The sequence below is a fragment of the Neopelma chrysocephalum genome, unplaced genomic scaffold (genome assembly GCF_003984885.1).
Source record: "Neopelma chrysocephalum unplaced genomic scaffold, ASM398488v2 Primary Assembly neopelma1_80b, whole genome shotgun sequence".
NCBI lineage: Eukaryota > Metazoa > Chordata > Aves > Passeriformes > Pipridae > Neopelma > Neopelma chrysocephalum.
This window is the reverse complement of record NW_020897742.1, coordinates 9,349,362-9,366,784: the sequence shown is the minus strand read 5'-3', so window position 1 is coordinate 9,366,784 and position 17,423 is coordinate 9,349,362. Positions and strand designations below refer to the sequence as shown.

Genomic DNA, 17,423 nt, shown 5'->3' with positions numbered 1-17,423 from the left:
ACTTCAATGACCATTGCTGAGGAGCTACATGTCCTGTGTAACCACAAGGAATTTACTGAAAATCAGCTCTGTGTGCCTAAGTCTACTCTTCTCCCCCTCACAGCTCAAGAAACTGAGGCACACAGTCAGTGATTTATCCCGTGTTACAGAACAAGTCAGTGTCAGCACAAAGAATAAAAACCGATTAACAATTCCAGTAACACTGTTGTTCATTGTGTCCTCAATATCAGCAAAAGGAAGAAAAAAAAAACGCACAAAACCAACATATGCAGGTCAAAGTAATTTTATTAATAACTCACAAAGAGCAAATTGCAACATTTTACTGAGAAAACCACAGCTTTTTGTACCAGGGCAGAACTTGGGAAGCTGCATACTAAAATGCCGATTATGCAAATTTGTCTTATGAACATTTTTAGACAAGAATGAAGCAGGGTTTATTTTCTTTAATTAAAACCAGAATCCTACATAGTTCATTAGCATGGATTCAGAGCAAAATGAATATTAATGTAGCCCACCTCTCCCAATTCTACCTGCCAGAAATATCAAGGAAAAAAAAAGGTTAGAAAACGGATTCCTGAGCAACTGTAAATGCAACTAGCTAATGTCACTGCAAGGCTGCTGGCATCTTTGGAAGGTCACAGAGATCAGGAAAAAGGCAAATAATCCTGCCACCTTCAAAAAGGCTAGAAGACCTGGGGAATCGCAGGCTTTTCAGCCTCACTTCAGTCCCCAGGAATGTTACAGAATAAGGCATTGTGGAAGCTGTTCCAGGTACAAGAAATACCAGACGATGGGGAGCAACCAGTCAATGCCAAATCACCAAGGGTGCATTTTGCCTGACCCCTCAACTGACTCTGTGGCAGAGGGGAGGCAGCAGGTGCCATTTACCTTGACACCAGCAAGGCTTCCACTAGCATGTCTCACAGCAGCCTTGTAGCCAGACTGAGGATACAAACTACAAGGTGGGTGAAAAACTTCTAGGCCACTGGGCTCAAAACAGTCAGTGGTTCAAGCTTAACTGTCGGGTGGTGACAAGTGACACTCCTCAGCAGTCAGAACTAGGACAAAATGGACTGAACATCTTACTTAATGGAAGGGAGCCCAGCCAAGGGCACTGGTTTGTCCAGCCTGGAGAAGGGAACGCTTAGAGGAGACCTAACTACAGTTTCCCACTAGAGCAGGGACCATGGAGAAGACGGAGCCAGACTCTTCTCAGGCATTAAATGAAAGGGCAAGAGACCATAACTGCAAACTGCCACCAGGGAGTTGGCCGTGAAGAAAAAATGCTTGGCCATTGGAGAAGCTAAGTGCTGAAATGGGCACCCAGACAGCTGTGGAACCTTCACGACCAGGTTTGGAAACCTCAGGGTCTTGAGCAACTTGGTCTAGCTTTAAAACTTGCATAGTACTTCACAGGATTGGATTAAATGATTTCCAAATAATTCGTCAATCTAAATTTTTCTATGATTCTGTGATTTCAGTTGCCTGTGTAAATAGAAGTTTAATCAGTGAAAAGCCACTAGGCACATTTATTCTGACAGGGCTTCAGGCTGTTCCACCTGTCAGGTCTCAGACACCATTACTGTGCTTCATCAGCCAAAAATTTCATATACTGTTTCCGAGCAGGGAAGTCATCAGCCGGCCTGTTGTACGCTGTCCAGACGGGTTCTCCAACAAACAGCCTCATTGCCTTCACATAGTTCTGTCAAAGAACAAAAAGTGACAAGTAATTTCAGAGTCCTTTTCAAGGGATCTTCATTCTGAAGTTAAGGTTTTGCTTGCACTTCTGCAGAAATTTTTGAAACCATTTTATGATGGACTGAAAGCTTCATACATTCCAGAAAATTATACCACTACACTGCTGTTCCTGCTCCCATGTACTGCTGTGATATATTGTGTCATGACCAGTGCCTCCAGTTCAGGCAGGGACAGTACTTCTCCCTGTTTCAAAGAAACCAAAAAAATCCTGTCTTATGCAAACCTTTTGCAGAGGATCCACAATACTGAGCAATGCAGCATCTAAATCCTACTTGCTTAGATAAACAGCAGCAATCAGAATACCCAAGACGGATACACAGTGCTTTTGGGGAATACCAGAAGCTTTGAAGTCAGACCCATAAAAACTGAATGGAGTCAAAAATTAATGCTTACAGGAAGTGAAAAATTCTCCTGATTCCAACAGGAAAAGCAACAGTCTCTACCACCAGCTAACCAAAAGTATGCCTGGTGCAAGGTACAGCTGTGGCAGCAGAAAATGGGATTTTATATCCTGAAGAAGTGCTCCAACCATAGAGTTATGGGGAACCCTCCTCTTCTGTCCTCAGTGCTACCCATTTAGACTCTACCTGTTTTGTAAAATTGATAAATGCTTATCTTGCATCCAGGTGCTCAGCAATGGCAAAAATAAAGTTAGATACCAAAAGAACTTAGCTGCAAAATGCAAGGCTCTAGAAGCACTTAAAGAATTTACTTTGAAGATGTCACTTCTGTACTAAAGCTGCTGGAGTGAACAAACATGTAACACTTCTTGTGGATTCAACCATAACCCCTGACATTTTGTCTATGTAAAGAAAAAGTCTAAAAATAGTAAATGTAGCTGATTCACTGTGGATCTCAAGCTGCAGATGGGAAAAAATCAGGTTTTTCATAAAAGCAGCATCTCTCTTTTTTTACATGTATGATAACTGCTATCTGGACAGCTGATTAAAAATAATACCATTTTCAAGACTTCGCCAGAGATGGGATTTTGCCAAGCAGAAGACAGCACACGTTTCCCCATTTTGCAGGGACAATTCTGAGGTTACAGACAAGTTTATAAAAGCCCACAAGAACAGAAACACATATCAGGACTACATGCGCCACTCTCATGCTCCCACTGCCAAAAATACCTTCCCAAAGCAGGTCACCTGCTGTGAAGCCAGCATCCACTTTAGCACACAGTAGCTGCAAGTAGTGGCTCTGGATCCTTAAATCCTTCTTTCCCTGAAGGTGAATGTAACCCTCATGAAAAGTGCCACTGCTGGACACAGATATGCTTTTCTATTCCCTCAAAAACACGCAACAAGGCAACACAGAAAGATCCATCTACACCATCTCCACCTCGACCAACAGCAGGGGCAATTGTGGGAGGGACAGCTGCAGGGCTTGGCCGCTGTCACGCCAGATATGCTACAGATGTCACGTGGCAATGACTTGCAGTTACAGCTGACTAGAAGCAGCTGGATTTGTGACCTGGAGATGAAAGGTTCAGATGCTGTAAATTATTTAGTATTTTCCACACTCCTACTTCATATTTAATATGTTTTCCTAATGAACTGCAAGTCTCAGGGCATGTAGTTATTAATGTGATATATATTCACATGGATTTGTCATCAAAATTTACAGTAATCTACAACAACATACGTTCTCATCCAGTGTAAATCGGTGATATATGCCGGCAGGGAGGGTTATCATGTCTCCTTTCTCCATGGAAATCCGGATCCATTTGTCATCCTTGTCTCGAACATCAAAATAGCCAGATCCATCTAAGATGTAGCGAATTTCATCGTCTAGGTGTAAATGTTCTTCATAAAATGTTTTTATCTAGGAATAGCAAGTATTTCTTAAAACTACTGAATGCAGGAAAACCGCAAAGAAATCTGCTAGAAACACACAGCAGAGCAGAGAAAGGCTTTCGAAGGGTAACTGTATTTTAACTAACAGAGGAAACCAACATTGTTAACACGGCCAAGCCAGACAGACAGACACTCTCAGGACACTTCTAAGCAGGCTGCTGCATTTCCTTTGGAAGACAGGAATTTCTGACATAAAACAGCAGCTCTAGCTGCACATAACTATTCTCTGAATAACAGTAATGCTGATACCTGTTTCAGAGAGAGATGGGTAAAACTTCTCACTGCAGGATTTGGTCTTTCCACTTGTTCAGTTTGGTAATTTTGTGCCTTTTTATTCCCAACATGCAAAACAAAAACAAAGCTACAGACTATCCCCCCTCTTTTACACTTGCGTAGGGCTGAATTAGCTGCATGGAGTACTACAGCTGTCTGTGAAAATGCAGTTATTGCCAAACATGGCCCATCTACAGCAATCTGATGTAAACAGTATGTCACACCTGCCCACACACAGTGAGCCCCATCTCCAGGCACTCTCCTCGCAGGCAGCAGCAGCAACATTCTCATTTTCTCTGGTGAATTCTTTGTACATACACAGAATACAAAACATGTTTTAAGGGTTCAATTAACAGAAACCTGAGTGGGTTAGTGCAGAAAGCAGTGCAATGCCAGGTACCATCACCCACTCCTCAGGTCTGCATGATATTTAGCCACACTTGTACAGGTGTCCTTGAGCCAGAACTGATCCAGCATGGCAAGATGAGCAGAAGTCCCTGTGTCCAGTAAATAACGGCCCATCTTTGTGTCAGGTAATGCCTTCCCAGCAATCTGAGTTACTACCTGACTCACCTTCTCATCAGTTAAAAACCAGTAGTACACAAGGGGCTTAAAACAAACTGGTAAATGGAAATTTAATAAAAATATTGAAGTGTCACTGGGTTGCTGTCCTCAGGTCAGAACAACAAGCCAGCACTACTAGGAGGCTCACCTGAGAGGTTGGCACCCTTTGCATTCAGCTGAATATGAAATATGAATATGAAATAGTCAACGTACCAGCTTCCCAAGGTAAAAAATCTTCTTGTACAGGGAATGTATCCCTCCAATTTCACAGGGCTGACATTTACTTTATAAAGACATGTTATGCAAAAAGCCATTAGGATGTTTTAGCCTTCAAAGTCTATGCCCAGATGGCAACACTTGCCTTCATCCCCGACAGGCTCTCTGAGGACAGGTCAGCACTGGGGAGAGGGGGGGTCCCCTAAGTAGGAATCTTAGTTTTCAAATGAGTGATGGAAACGATCCTTAAAAGGCAATCTACAGAAGCTATCTTTGTATAATATCAAAAGTGCTTTGTTAACGTAAAGGACTTGGGTACAGGATGTGTTTTAGCCCTGGAAGTGTCATCCCAGCGCCCCGCTGGGGTGTGCCGGTGTCAGAAGTCAGCTGCACACTCCAGCAGCAGACGCAGCGAGAAAACCCGCACTGAAAGCGAACACCCGCGTACCTTTTCCTCGTAATTTGGAAGCTTGTCTTTATGTATGGTCACTATATCCATCCAAGAATAATTTTCTGCTCTCCGGATCTCTTTCAGGCATGGATCAGTCTCATAGTTATCAGCATCCAACTGAAAACCAGGCGGGGGGGGGCATGAAAGACACAAAAACAAACATTGGTCCGCCATTGCTCAAAACCCTATTCAGGGCACTGGCAGGAACCCCTGATCGCCTGTCGCCCTAGGGCGGAGCTGCCCCAGGGACACTGGGTACCCAGCCCCGGGCCTCCCCTCCGCCGGGCGACACGTCCCGGCGGCCGCGTTCGCTGCCCGGTCCTCGCCGGGCCAGCCCCGATCCCCTCGGGCTCTCCCCGCCCGTACCCGGCGGTACACGACGCCGAGGCGGCGCAGCTGCTCCAGGCTGACGGCGCGGTTCGGCTGCTGCCGGTGGGGCGCCCGCTGGTCCTCCTGGGACTCATCCATGTACCAGGCCTGCACCATCCCGCCGGCGGAGCACTCCGCCGGGCCGCGCCGGGACAGGGAAGAGCCCGCCCCGCGGGGCTCCAAGGCCGGGCAGGGAGCGGGACGGGCCCGCCCCGCGGCCTGTGGGAGAGCCTTAAAGGTCACCCTTGGCAGCTCAAAACACGTGGAATAGGGTGCACTGCGTAGCGTGCAGCTTTCGTTTTGGTGAACAGCTTCAGGAAGGGGCAGAAGAGGTCTCCCCGAGCGAGGAGGCTTCTCACCCGCACCAGCCCCACGGGGTAACGTGCTGGTTGCAGCCCCGACCGAACGGCGACCGTGTTTGCATCTTGTCTGCTCTGGCTGCAATGTTCTGATTGAACTTACTGGTAAGACTCAAAGACCTGTATTGCAACCCCACAACATGGAAAAATAAAAAATTAATTAGGGGGAAAAAAAGGAAAAAATGGTAAATAAACCAACAGCCAGCAAAACGTGATATAAGGATGGACAAACAACTGAAAAACAATCCCTCCTTAGTATTTTTCTTCCTAAAACGAGTTTTATACTTACAAAGTGTCTTAACCATTACTATTCAGATTCTTATTAAAGGTACCAGATCCTTTTAATGTATAGTATTCATGTTTAAGCACTGTAAGTTATCAAGCAGGTCCTCCTAGAAGATGTGCTATGGCACATGGAGGACAGGGAAGTGATTTGAGACAGCCAGCATGGCTTTGACCAAGGCAAGTCCTGCCTGACTAACCCAGTGGCCTCCTATAGGGGGGTGACTACATCAGTGTACAAACTACAGATGCCATCTATCTGAATTCTGTAAAGCCTTTGACATGATCCTCCAAAACCTTCTTTCTAAATTGGTGAGAGATGGATTTGAGTGGTGGACTGTTATATGGATAAGGAATTAGTTGGATGGTTGCATCCAGAGTAGTGGTCAATGGCTCAGAGTCCTGATTGACATCAGTGACAAGTAATGTCCCTCAGAGGTCCATATTGGGACTGGTGTTATTTAATATCTTCATTAATTACATGCACAAAGGGATCAAGTGCATCTTCAGCAAATTTGCAGATGACACCAAGCTGAGTGGTGCAGTTGACACACCTGAAGAACGGGAGGTCATCCAGAGGGACCTGGACAAGTTCCAGAATTGGGCCCATGGGAATATCCTGAAGTTCAACAAGATCAAGTGCAAGGTGGTGCACCTGGGTGAGGGTAACCCCCAGTATCAATCTTCAAAACTGAGAGTAGGTTTAGATTAGACACTAGGAAGAAATTCTTTACTGTGAGGGTGGTAAGGCACTGGAACAGGTTGCCCAGAGAATGTGTGGATTCTCCATCCCTGGTAGTGCTCAAGGCCAGGTTGGCTGGGGCTCTGAGCAGCCTGGTCTAGTGGAGGTTGTCCCTGCCCATGGCAGGGGGGCAGGAACTATATGATGTTTAAGGTCTCTTCTAATCCAAACCATTCTATGACTCTAGCAATTCTGGAATAAATTTGATTGCAAGTCCCGTAACACTACAGATAAGCTGATCTAATGCTGGTATTCCCAACATTTTTAGAAGCACATACAAATCCAGCCAGTTCAGTGTCAATCCACTGAATGTCATGGCTGCTAGCTGCCAATACCCTACTGAAGTTCTAGTGCCCTGAAAAGAATATCTTGAACGTCCGACATCCTCTGTGGGCCCTCAAGCCCCTGTTAAGAAGTACCGTTTGCTTTCTATCCTTTAATCAGCCTAAATCTTGTAACTTTCTGCTTGGCTTTCTTCTATCCTGAATTTCCAGAGTAAGAAAAATAAACGTTGGCATCAAATTAATATAAAACTCTTTCCTATTAAATTTTCTATTAGAATCTGCCTATTAGATTCAGGTAATCAAGTTGCTTGAATTCAGTATTACACAGTTGTAATGACTTACCAACCACTACCTACATTTTTTCCAAAGCTTCTCCCTCAAAAAAATAGATTTCCATAAAGCACACAGGATGTACATGTTTAGCTAAAGATGTATGACAGGCAGGTTATTAGATCCCACCCCTTCAGTACACTGCTTGTCACATTGTTCTGCCTTGAGATCTAGTATGGGGTAACAGGGTATTTTCCTTCAAGCCAAACTTTTCAAGTAAATGAACACGTGATTGTGTGCATACACACGAAAGAAGCAGAAGGGAAAATCTAATCAGTGACCTCCTTACCCCTAGATGAGCTTTACTGTGCAGGTTTGGATGAGAGAAAAAAAGTAAAAATCCTCACTGATCTCCTAACTACTAGCTAGCCAGTTTCTGCCTTCTACCACAAGCTGTGTGACTGAACACATAAGACCTCATACTTTGCCTCAATGGTTCTCTTGCATTATCTTTACTAAGTAACAAGCTTCTGCAGCTCTAACCATTCTGTATAGCAATTAACAAATACAAAAGCACTTCAGCAACTTCAAGCTTTAAGCCCTACTATTTAATGGTACAAAGGTACCATACAGAGAAGTTGACACAGATAACACACCAAACCTGTTTGCTCTTCCTTCTATACTTGCACAGAAAAGAAAACTATGTTGATTACTGGTAATGACTCTCCCGTTCAAGTGTACATTAGCCATTCCATTAATCTCAGCATTGACTGGAAAAAATGAAGTCAAACACTTGACATCTGGTAGATCTGGAGAAGCTGATCATCTTCTAGTTCTATTTCAGATAAAATGGCCAATTATTACCTTTGGAACAACACTGAAGAGGAACTAACAATGCTAATAAGAATCAGTATGCATAAAAAAACCTACTTAATGGAAACAGGAAGCCAGAGACAAAGAGCTTGGACATGAAGCAAGTAGAGAGAGGAGAACAGTAAAAATTCATTGTCCAAGTTTTCTCGTGACCGCTTTTTACTTTGTTCATTCTATCTTGCAAAGTAACATGACAAAGAAATCTACAGGTTCTGTAACTGATATTACTGTGAGGCACACAAAGGTGAGCGTTACAAGCCCATCTGTGAGGCAGATGCTGCCACACCAGAATGACAAAGTGGATCAGTGGGCATTGCTGTGTTAGGTGACCTCTTACCAAATCAACCAAAGTCCCCCCACCCCCAGCTATTTTGGGCTGCAATATATATGTCTGTACAAAAAAATAATTTATTTCACTAAAAGAAAAATACAGAGCGCTTCCATTTAATATTACTCCTTTAGAAGTCTGTCTTCATGGTGAATTCATAAGTCTACAAGAACACTGACCCCACAGCCCTTTCCATAAAATGAAAAAAAACCCAAATATTCAATATCAACTAAATATTGTCTCAATTGTAAAACAAATGCAATAGAAGAAAATGCGTGATTTTCTTCCCAGAAGTTGGTATATATTTAGTGCTTCAGGCCAGAATAAAGTACAGTTCAAAGTTCAATTCCGAAACAATTACAGCAGCTCAAGCTGTTGCTGTCATTTGAGGCCTTTCTCTCCCACTCCAACAGTCTCTAGTCCCAGTACATCAGCACTTTTGTTTATAAGCTCCTTCTCTTGCTAGTCTATCAGCTTCTTCATTTCCTTGGAAGCCAGCATGGCCAGGAATATGCATCTGTCAGGACAAAAGTATAGGAGTATTAGATATGCAAGAAACCAAGCAGAAAGTATATACATGAAATTTGATCACACAACACCCTTTCATTCATAGTACAGCACCACCTCCTCAGAGGCCCTCACCTCACATTTAGCCCTTAGGTGTTCTTCCCAGGGATTTCCATAGTTTCTCTTCCTGAAGGAAAGTCTTGCCAAATTTTGAAGATCATCTTTATGAGAAGTAGTGAATTGGATAAGGACCACCTAACCTAGCCTTTAAGAAATGCAGACGACAGCTGCAACTCAAAATTCCCAGTTTTGGAGAAGAGAGAAAAACCTATCAGCATTCAGTACTTAAACTGAGTTAATCTTCCCCCAAAAGCCAGGAGACCTCTATTCCACTAACAGTGTTGGCGATCAGCACTCACTTAGGATACAGAAACAGGGTATTTAAAAGAATCTCTCAAATTTCAGATGTTTTAACTGTTCATCCTTCAATTAGGAACTCAAAAAACTTTGAAATCTAAGCCCATCCTTGTCAGAACTAAGGGTAGTGGAGGAAGGTGAGGAATTAAAATCAAGCTTGCTTTTTGGCAAGGTCTGAGAGGAGACAAGGATGAAGCGTGAGTGAGATGGTATTAGGTTTACATGGCAATATTTTGGTACCAAGTGGGGGCTGCAGGGGTTGGCTTCTGTGGAAAGACACCTGGGGCTGCCCCTAAAGCACAAAGTCAGATCCAGACAGCTCCAAAATGGACCCACAGTTAGACACAGCTGAGCCCATCTGCAAAGCTGGTGGCTCTTCTGTAATAACATGTTCAAAAAATAGCAAAAATGCTTCACACCAGCCAGAGTGGAGTGAGAATATGCGAGAGGAACAACCCTGAAGACACCAAGGTTACTACAGAAAGAGAGGGAGGAGCTGCTCCAGGCACTGTAACAGATTACTCTGCAGCCTGCGATGCAGCCCATGGTGAGGCAGCTGTACCCCTGAACCCCTGGAGGTCCTTAACAGAGATCCACCTGTGGAGGACCCCACAGCTCAGCAAATGGATTACCATAATGATGTATAGGCACACAGTGCTCCTCCTGAAACAAAACCCTTCCTGAGTTTAAGAGATTCAGGTTTAAGAAGTGTACATAAAGCAGTATCTTTTAATTATGTAAAATACTCCACGAGCAACTGAACATAGTTGGTCTTAATTAGTCTTAGTTTTAAATTTTTACACGTTCTCCTCAACAGCTAATAGGAGTAGTAATATAAAATCTAGTCAGCCTTAAAATTGGAGTCACCAACTCTGTAACAGAGAACAGCATGAATAGAGGAGTATCTACAGTAGATTTCCCATAGAAAAAGTGCACATTAAAGATCTACATGATCCTGTTTTCTAAAGGGTAAAGACAGAAGCCCAGTAAATATTCAGCTAGCAGCTGCAAAGTCAACAGTACACAGATTTATTTCTAGAATCAATGGTCTTATACCACATTTAGGCTAAAAGTTAGAAGGAGAAGAGGGAAGATATTCCCTACAATGTTAAGCACTGATGTTAAAAGGTTACAGAAAAATACATTTTACCAGAAATACCTGTACAGAAGTTGGTTTACCTCTTTACTGGAGAGCAAAACAACTTAAAAATAGTTATTTTAAAGAGCTTTCTGTACCAATTTTTCTTAGAAGAAACACAGTTAAGGTATAGAAAACTACAGTTAGTTTATTTGGGTTACACACTCTCAGTTTTCCCAGTTTAAATGATTTTTAACAGTTTTTAACTGTGATTGAGTTACTCTAATGAACCAGCATCTCAGAGAGTTCTGAAAAGCAAATCTAGAAATTCAGCGATGACACAAAAAGACACAATTATGTTTTAAGGTTAGATTTCCAGGAACAGAAGTTTCATCCGCTACCAGCATTAACAAACTAAAAATAACTATGGCAGGCATTTTTTAAGTAGTAATAAGAGACAGAAAACAAATATAAACATTTATTTAAATAAATGAAATGAATACTGGTTCCAAGAGTCTAGAATATGTTGCTAATTTGCTTTAAATACAAAAAGCAGCTTCTCTGTATTTATGGTTTTATCTATGGACATACAATATTATGCTCTACAAAATTCTTAGTTATGGTCATATTTATAAGGTTTTAAAGACGTGTGTTTAAGATGTCATTAAAAATAAGAAATGAGGAACTTACCCACTGAATTTCTATGTCTTTTGATAGCTTATCAAGTCTTTCAAAATCTTCTTTATTTATTACACTTCCTCCTGAACTTGTTCTCCAGCCATTTGTCTTCCAGTTGTCAACCCAACTTGTAATACCTATGCAAAAGGAGCATCACCATAAAAATGCTATTAAGGAAGCCAGCAAGGATTAAGATGGAGCCAATAGCCTTTTAATAAGACAATAACTGTAAAAGTCTCAAGCAAAGACAGTGGAGATAGAAGATATTCTTGTTTGGTTTTCTATTGCTGTCTTTCAGGACTGTATTTTTCCATTATTAATTGAATTACCCAAACATGTTTTCCCAAACAGGTATTTAATTTAAAGACTACAATCTTATACATGCATTACACCAAAATTATCTCATGAACTTCAGTCAACTGAAGCTAAGGATATGCTTGATGGTACAGTAAGCTAGAACAGATCTACTGCTTTGCTTGTTTAGAGAAATTGAGGAGACACGTGCATAGGGGAAAAACAGATGGCCAGCTGTTTTATGGCTTCTGTACACTAAAAAGAATCCTTCAGAGAAGGACCATGTAAGCAGATTTCTACAGAACTTAACATTCTGTCCATCCCTTGCTGGCCAGAAAATTTACTATATTACTCCTTAAATAAGGATTCTTTTTTATTTTTCTTTAAGATCTTTGCTGGTGTGGACAATGTAAGACATCCTTAGTGTTTTTATGACAAGCAGACCTGAACCAAATAGGAAATCACAAATCTTGCAAACAAAACCTCCTAAAAACCAAACCACATCCATTTGTATTTAACCACAAGCCTCCTTCTCCAGCATTTTAAAAAATAACTCTTAGACACATTTGCAGAATAACTTCAGTTAAACAAGAATGGAACCTGCACCTCAGTGACCCAGAATGCAAGAGCAAACTGCAAGCAAAAACAAAGAGTAAAAGCGCAACACTTAATTTTTAATCAAAAGTTTTTGTTTAATGTTATTTCAAAAAAACTCCACAAAATAAAACCTCCAAAGTGATCTGAAAACAGAAAACACATGTACCCCCTTAGTAAAATTGTGACATACAAAGAAAAAAATACATATGCAGTTCAGATTATCGCGGGAGCAAAATCTGAAGATCTCGAGTATAGATGGAATATAGAGGAAAGAGGAAAAAGTTTTATTCAGAAATTAAGTCTTATTGGCTGCTTCATATGGTATTTATAAGGAATAAAATTAAATTTTCCAAGTCTTTGGATAAAGGTGAAACTTTCAGTACCTACTATGAGCACATATGATCTCTGGCTAGTCTTCCAGTGTAGCCTAAAAGCTTGGAAGCAAGGGAACTTCAATGTGCGTGTTAAGACAGCCTCTCCAATCCAAGCAAAACAACAAGAAACCTACAGGGTTACTACACCAACTTCCAAGTAATCTCCTGAGAACAGCCTTAACAGTGTATACATGAATGACATTTTTTCTAGACCTTGTGTCATACTGAACATCTCAAGACAAAAATCCTGTGGCTACTTCTATCAGCCTTTACTGTAACAGGCACTTTGACGCTACTCATAATTCACGCAAGCAATGCCTGAGGATTCTAAGTATTTCCCCAAGCAGTTATGAGCACTAAGTTATACATTCTGTCCTTATATCCCTCTCTCCAGGACTCAGCATGTTCTGTGGGCCTTATGTAATGAAAGAGCAAGCAGTGTGTCTTTAAGTATCAGGAAAAATAAAATCATTAACTTACCATTAATAGTGAACTTGCTATCAGTGTAGATGATCAGTTTCTTGATGTTTTGACTCTTGGCTTGCTCTATCGCTTTGCAGGCTGCCTTAGGAATGTTTCAATACAGTCACAGTTCAGAACAGGATTTTGACCACATGCAATTAAAATACCAACAAAGTACCTCATGCTAACATAGAACTATGAAGAATATTACTGTAATCTCCCTACCAATGGTTACCAACATGCTTTAGAGTAGAGGATCCAAAATTATGCATTTTCTAACACAATCTCTATCAACTGCACACCAAGTTTTAGGCATTTTCTCCTTAGCTAAGAGGAAGGATTCGCATTGGTTTCAACAGTCTGGAACTCTTAACAGGTTGGGGTTTTATTTGGTGCTCTGAAATATAACAGGGAGACATGGCTGGGTGAGGATGTAGAGGTGAAAAGCTCTGTAGTGACAAGTTTGACTGCTGGCACACCAACACCACCTCTACTTGTCTCTCACTAAAATTAACTTGTACTTTTAAGATCAATTCCCCATTTGAGTTCTTTCCCAAACTTGTAGTGTGGGATAGTAGCAGTACCATAATTAAAAGGAAGTGAGAAGGGAAGACTAAATCCGCTGTTGCCAACAGAAGTTAGTCAGAAGCCTAGAATTGTGTGTTATATTTATCTGAGGATTATGACACTCTGATCCTATCATCCTCAGAAGCTGATTCTCCCCTTAACCTCTACTCAGCAGCCCTTACTCCAATGTCTGAAACATACACATTAAAAATGCAAGGCAATGTATACATATTTGAGCCAGGCTTTCCTAATGTAAGGCTGTTTTAAATAGCTGTGCTTGATGACATTTGGGAATTCTCAAGGTGAATGACCTTGTTCAAAACCAATAAAGACCAATAAAACTTGAAGAGAACTATTTCTTTCAAGTCATAACTCTGGATACTTTGTGTACTTCCCTCACCACTCCATAACCAGTTTCTGAAGATCAGAGTTGAAACAGCGATGAGTGCAGTCTAATGTGGAGAAGCATTTCAGAACATTTACTACTTACATGTATTTCTGCTCTTTGATTAGTCTGCCGTCCAGGAAGTCTTTCACTGGTATTTCTGTGTCCAAGGAATGAATAGTAGATTAGTTACCCCAAATATTCACAAGAGTGGATAATGACTACACACTAAAAAAATAAATACAAGAGAGATACTTTTCTTTTTGTAAAGGAGGATGAATATATTCTAGATCTAGCTTCCACCTGCACAGAGTAATCTGCACATTTGGACCTGCCATCAATATGCAATTACATTCATAGTCTTCCATGCACATCTACTTCTATTTTAAAACTTTCTGCATTACTCGAATTATAGCTTCAGCCCCACATTATTTCCAGTTGATTTTTCCCAGAAAAGATGATTTCTCTTTTCCCCTCAGTAACTAATTAGTCTCAGAACACTGTCATTATGAGTCTCAACAGCAGAGTTTCATATTTAAAAGGAGGCTAGTATTGTAAACTACATAAAAACAACCAGTAATATATTCATTAAAAAAAAAAAATCTATCCAGCTACTTACAAAGGGTGGCCTGGTCCCCAGTAGACACCTATTCCAGCACGTGCCCTATTACGTCCATTACCTGAGCAACAACCATCTGTATAAACAACTACAAAGTCACCTACAAAAAAATTACCAAAATCAGAAGTTCAAGTGCCCCTTCAAGGACACAGACTCTTTAAGCTGAAAGATATGTCTGCTGGTACATTAAACCCCAAAAGTTCCCTTCCCAGAGAGCCCTTCCGAAAGTCAACTACAGAAGCCAGGTGAATTAGTAGTGCAGAACACCCGAAGTCCCACTGCAGCTTCACACCCTCACTTCTGCCAAACCAGTCAGCCTTAAAACAGCTTCTGTCCCAAGTCCCATACTTCTTGCAATAGTCCCTGTCTCCTTTAGCCAACCTCAAAAGTTCCCAGCTACATCTGTATATTTAAATACAGTCTGTAACCCAGACACACATAAGATCACACCTATAATAATATAATTAAACTGTATCTTGATTCCACTTGAAGCCAATTAAAATTACACTAAAAGACAATGTGAAACAGTAGATTATGGTTCACATTCCCATTTTAAAAAGAAACACCGAGCCTAATGCTGCCATACAGAAATCTCCCTGAAAGCTTTCTAATAGTTACACTTGTTGCTTATGAAAGAGTCCAAAGAAATTAAAAGAATTAAAGGACTTATCAAAGACCTCACCCATATATGAAAATTTATCTTCACTGACTGTTGGTGTTGAGTATGTTGAGAATAATTCATCATGTTTTACACGCTTAGCAACCTGTTCTTCATTTGTAGACTGCTCATATGGCCTTTTGCACGTACTGCAACACAAGGATTTTAGTTCCTCTCTGTGGCTACCATTTTCCTGTGTTACAGCTGGAAGACAAAGTGCACCTTCCAAAAAACAAAAAAGACAGAAAGTTCAATACATACAAGATGCAGTTTTATTTGGACTAATTCTGAAGACAACAGTGGTTATCATCTCTTAGCAATGTAACTCTGTTACCTGACACCACCCCGAGCTATTAGGAAAAAAAGTACTATAGAATACAGCAGTCATTCTTCATCCTAGATCAAACTGAAGAGGAGACACACATGCAACGGCCCTTAAGACGGACACGGTAAAAGCACTGTTGTCCAAGCAGCCACAGAAACACTTTCGCTGCACTGGCACATCCATCGCCGTGTCGGTACCGCCAGTGACAGGACGAGAAGGAGCCAGTGCCCGTCCCGGCGCAGCGGCCGTGTAGCCCGGGCGGGCCGGGCCCTGTCCCGCTCCCGCCCCTCCCTCAGCCCCGGCGGGACGCGGTACCTGCCAGCTCGGGCTGGGGCTGCTGCTGCCCCGAGAGCCCGCCGCGCACGAAGGCCCAGGCGTCCTTCTCGCTGGCGAACTTCTTGAAGCTGGCGGAGGGGAACTTGTTCACCTGCTCCTGGCACTCCGCCCTGAAACAGAGCGGGCGGCGGTGAGGCGCGGCCGGGCCGGGCCAGGCGGGCTCCCGGCGCGACCGTCGCTCACCAGGTGCGGTAGACGCCGGTGCGGCGGCCCGAGCGCACCGCGTAGAACATGGAGCCGGCCTTGGTGGCGAAGCAGGGGCTGAGCAGGGCCACGAACCAGCGCAGCATCACGACCCCGCCGCCATCTGCCCGCCCCCCCGGCACCGCCGCGCCTGCGCGTCATGGGAGCGCTGAGGGATCCTACGGGCCGGCGGGGAGGACAAAGTACCGGAAAGGCCCAGGGCGTGGGTTTTGTCCGCGCTTGCTTTTTCTTTGTTTTTGTTCCCTCCCCCCGACAATAGCTGTATTTTACAATCCTAAGTCAGCTGTTGTTTTGGAGGTGGGTCACGAGGTGTGTGAGATCGCAGCGGTTTAAGCAAACAACCTCATTCTGGAAGCCCCAGTTGTTAAAAGGCGAATGAGATCTCTCAGGTGCGTCGATATGCGTAGCATTGTCCAAAAGTCGGAGGCTGAACAAAGTCATTAAGCGGGTTCTTATCCTGCTGTTCAAATCAAGGGCTCCAGGAAAGCGTGTTCCAGCCGAGCCTTGTGCCGAGATGGCCCCTGAAGTGAGGAGAAACACCTTCACAGAATCACAGGATCATTAGGGTTGGGAGGGACCTCTGGAAATCTGCAGTTCAACCCCCTGCTAAGGCAGGGTCTCCTGGAATAGGTGACACAGGAACACTTCCAGGTGCGTTCTGAATGTCTCCAGAGAGGGAGACTCCACAACCTCCCTAGGCAGCCTGTTCAGTTCTCTGCCACCCTCCATGTAAAGTTGTTCCTCATGTTGAGGTGAAACTTCTTGTGTTTTAGTTTACAGGCATTGCTCCTTTTCCTGTTGCTGAGCACCACTTAAAATGGTCTGGTACCATCCTCTTGGCACCCATCTGTGAGATATTAATGTGCATTAATGAGATGCTTGTCCGAGCAGGTTGAAGTTCAGCTGTGCCCAGCTGCAACCTGCTGCCATGTATCCTCGTATCTGGAGTGTTGTGTGCCTGGAGACCAAAGTGGGGAGGTCTGAGTATGTGCCAAATTCAGTATCTCAACTGAGCTGCTGGCGAGATCAAAGTAGTGAAGATGGGGGCACTGGTATGGTCGCCTCCAGAAACAGCCCAGTGTATATGTGCGGCTGGATTTCCCTTGTAGCCCTGACAGAGATGCACTAAAAAGCTGACCACAGTGTGCCAGAGCTGCAGAGCGCTGTATTCAGATTTACAAGGGTGGCCCTCTCAGAACTGAGATCTTGCAGAACAAAATACTTGCCCATACTTCAGTGTAAAACTAGGTGTCAGTGAAGCTGTAAAGCAGTAATCCCCCAGAATCATCCCAGCCTT

General features: G+C 42.9%; 2 protein-coding genes and 1 long non-coding RNA gene across 5 annotated transcripts; 1 reads left to right on the top strand and 2 right to left on the bottom strand.

Moving 5' to 3' along the window:
* Window positions 1-267: 267 nt before the first annotated feature.
* ADI1 (acireductone dioxygenase 1) lies at window positions 268-5,666 on the bottom strand. 2 transcript variants are annotated; one of them, XM_027690384.1, is made up of 4 exons: window positions 5,485-5,656; window positions 5,116-5,235; window positions 3,403-3,582; window positions 268-1,702 (listed from the first exon to the last, which is right to left on the bottom strand). In XM_027690384.1, exons 1-4 carry the CDS (start codon window positions 5,602-5,604, stop codon window positions 1,580-1,582), a joined length of 543 nt encoding a protein of 180 aa, XP_027546185.1. In that variant the 5' UTR covers window positions 5,605-5,656; the 3' UTR covers window positions 268-1,579. The 2 variants fall into 2 exon arrangements, with proteins under 2 accessions (XP_027546185.1, XP_027546187.1); XM_027690386.1 differs by having other exon boundaries at window positions 1,593-1,702; window positions 3,360-3,582; window positions 5,485-5,666.
* A 3,019-nt stretch (window positions 5,667-8,685) lies between these two features.
* On the bottom strand, window positions 8,686-16,263 carry RNASEH1 (ribonuclease H1). Of its 2 annotated transcripts, XR_003535390.1 has the most exons (9): window positions 16,106-16,263; window positions 15,902-16,032; window positions 15,286-15,483; window positions 14,604-14,703; window positions 14,090-14,144; window positions 13,051-13,135; window positions 11,318-11,442; window positions 9,268-9,397; window positions 9,026-9,142 (listed from the first exon to the last, which is right to left on the bottom strand). XR_003535390.1 is itself a non-coding variant. In XM_027690382.1 (8 exons), the coding sequence occupies exons 1-8, from the start codon at window positions 16,210-16,212 to the stop codon at window positions 9,056-9,058; spliced, it is 888 nt and encodes a 295-aa protein (XP_027546183.1). In that variant the 5' UTR covers window positions 16,213-16,263; the 3' UTR covers window positions 8,686-9,055. The 2 variants fall into 2 exon arrangements, 1 of the variants encoding a protein (XP_027546183.1); XM_027690382.1 differs by lacking the exon at window positions 9,268-9,397 and having other exon boundaries at window positions 8,686-9,142.
* On the top strand, window positions 16,200-16,963 carry LOC113970943. Its single transcript, XR_003535391.1, has 3 exons — window positions 16,200-16,515; window positions 16,601-16,777; window positions 16,900-16,963. It is a non-coding gene; the product is annotated as an uncharacterized LOC113970943 (long non-coding RNA).
* Window positions 16,964-17,423: the final 460 nt, after the last annotated feature.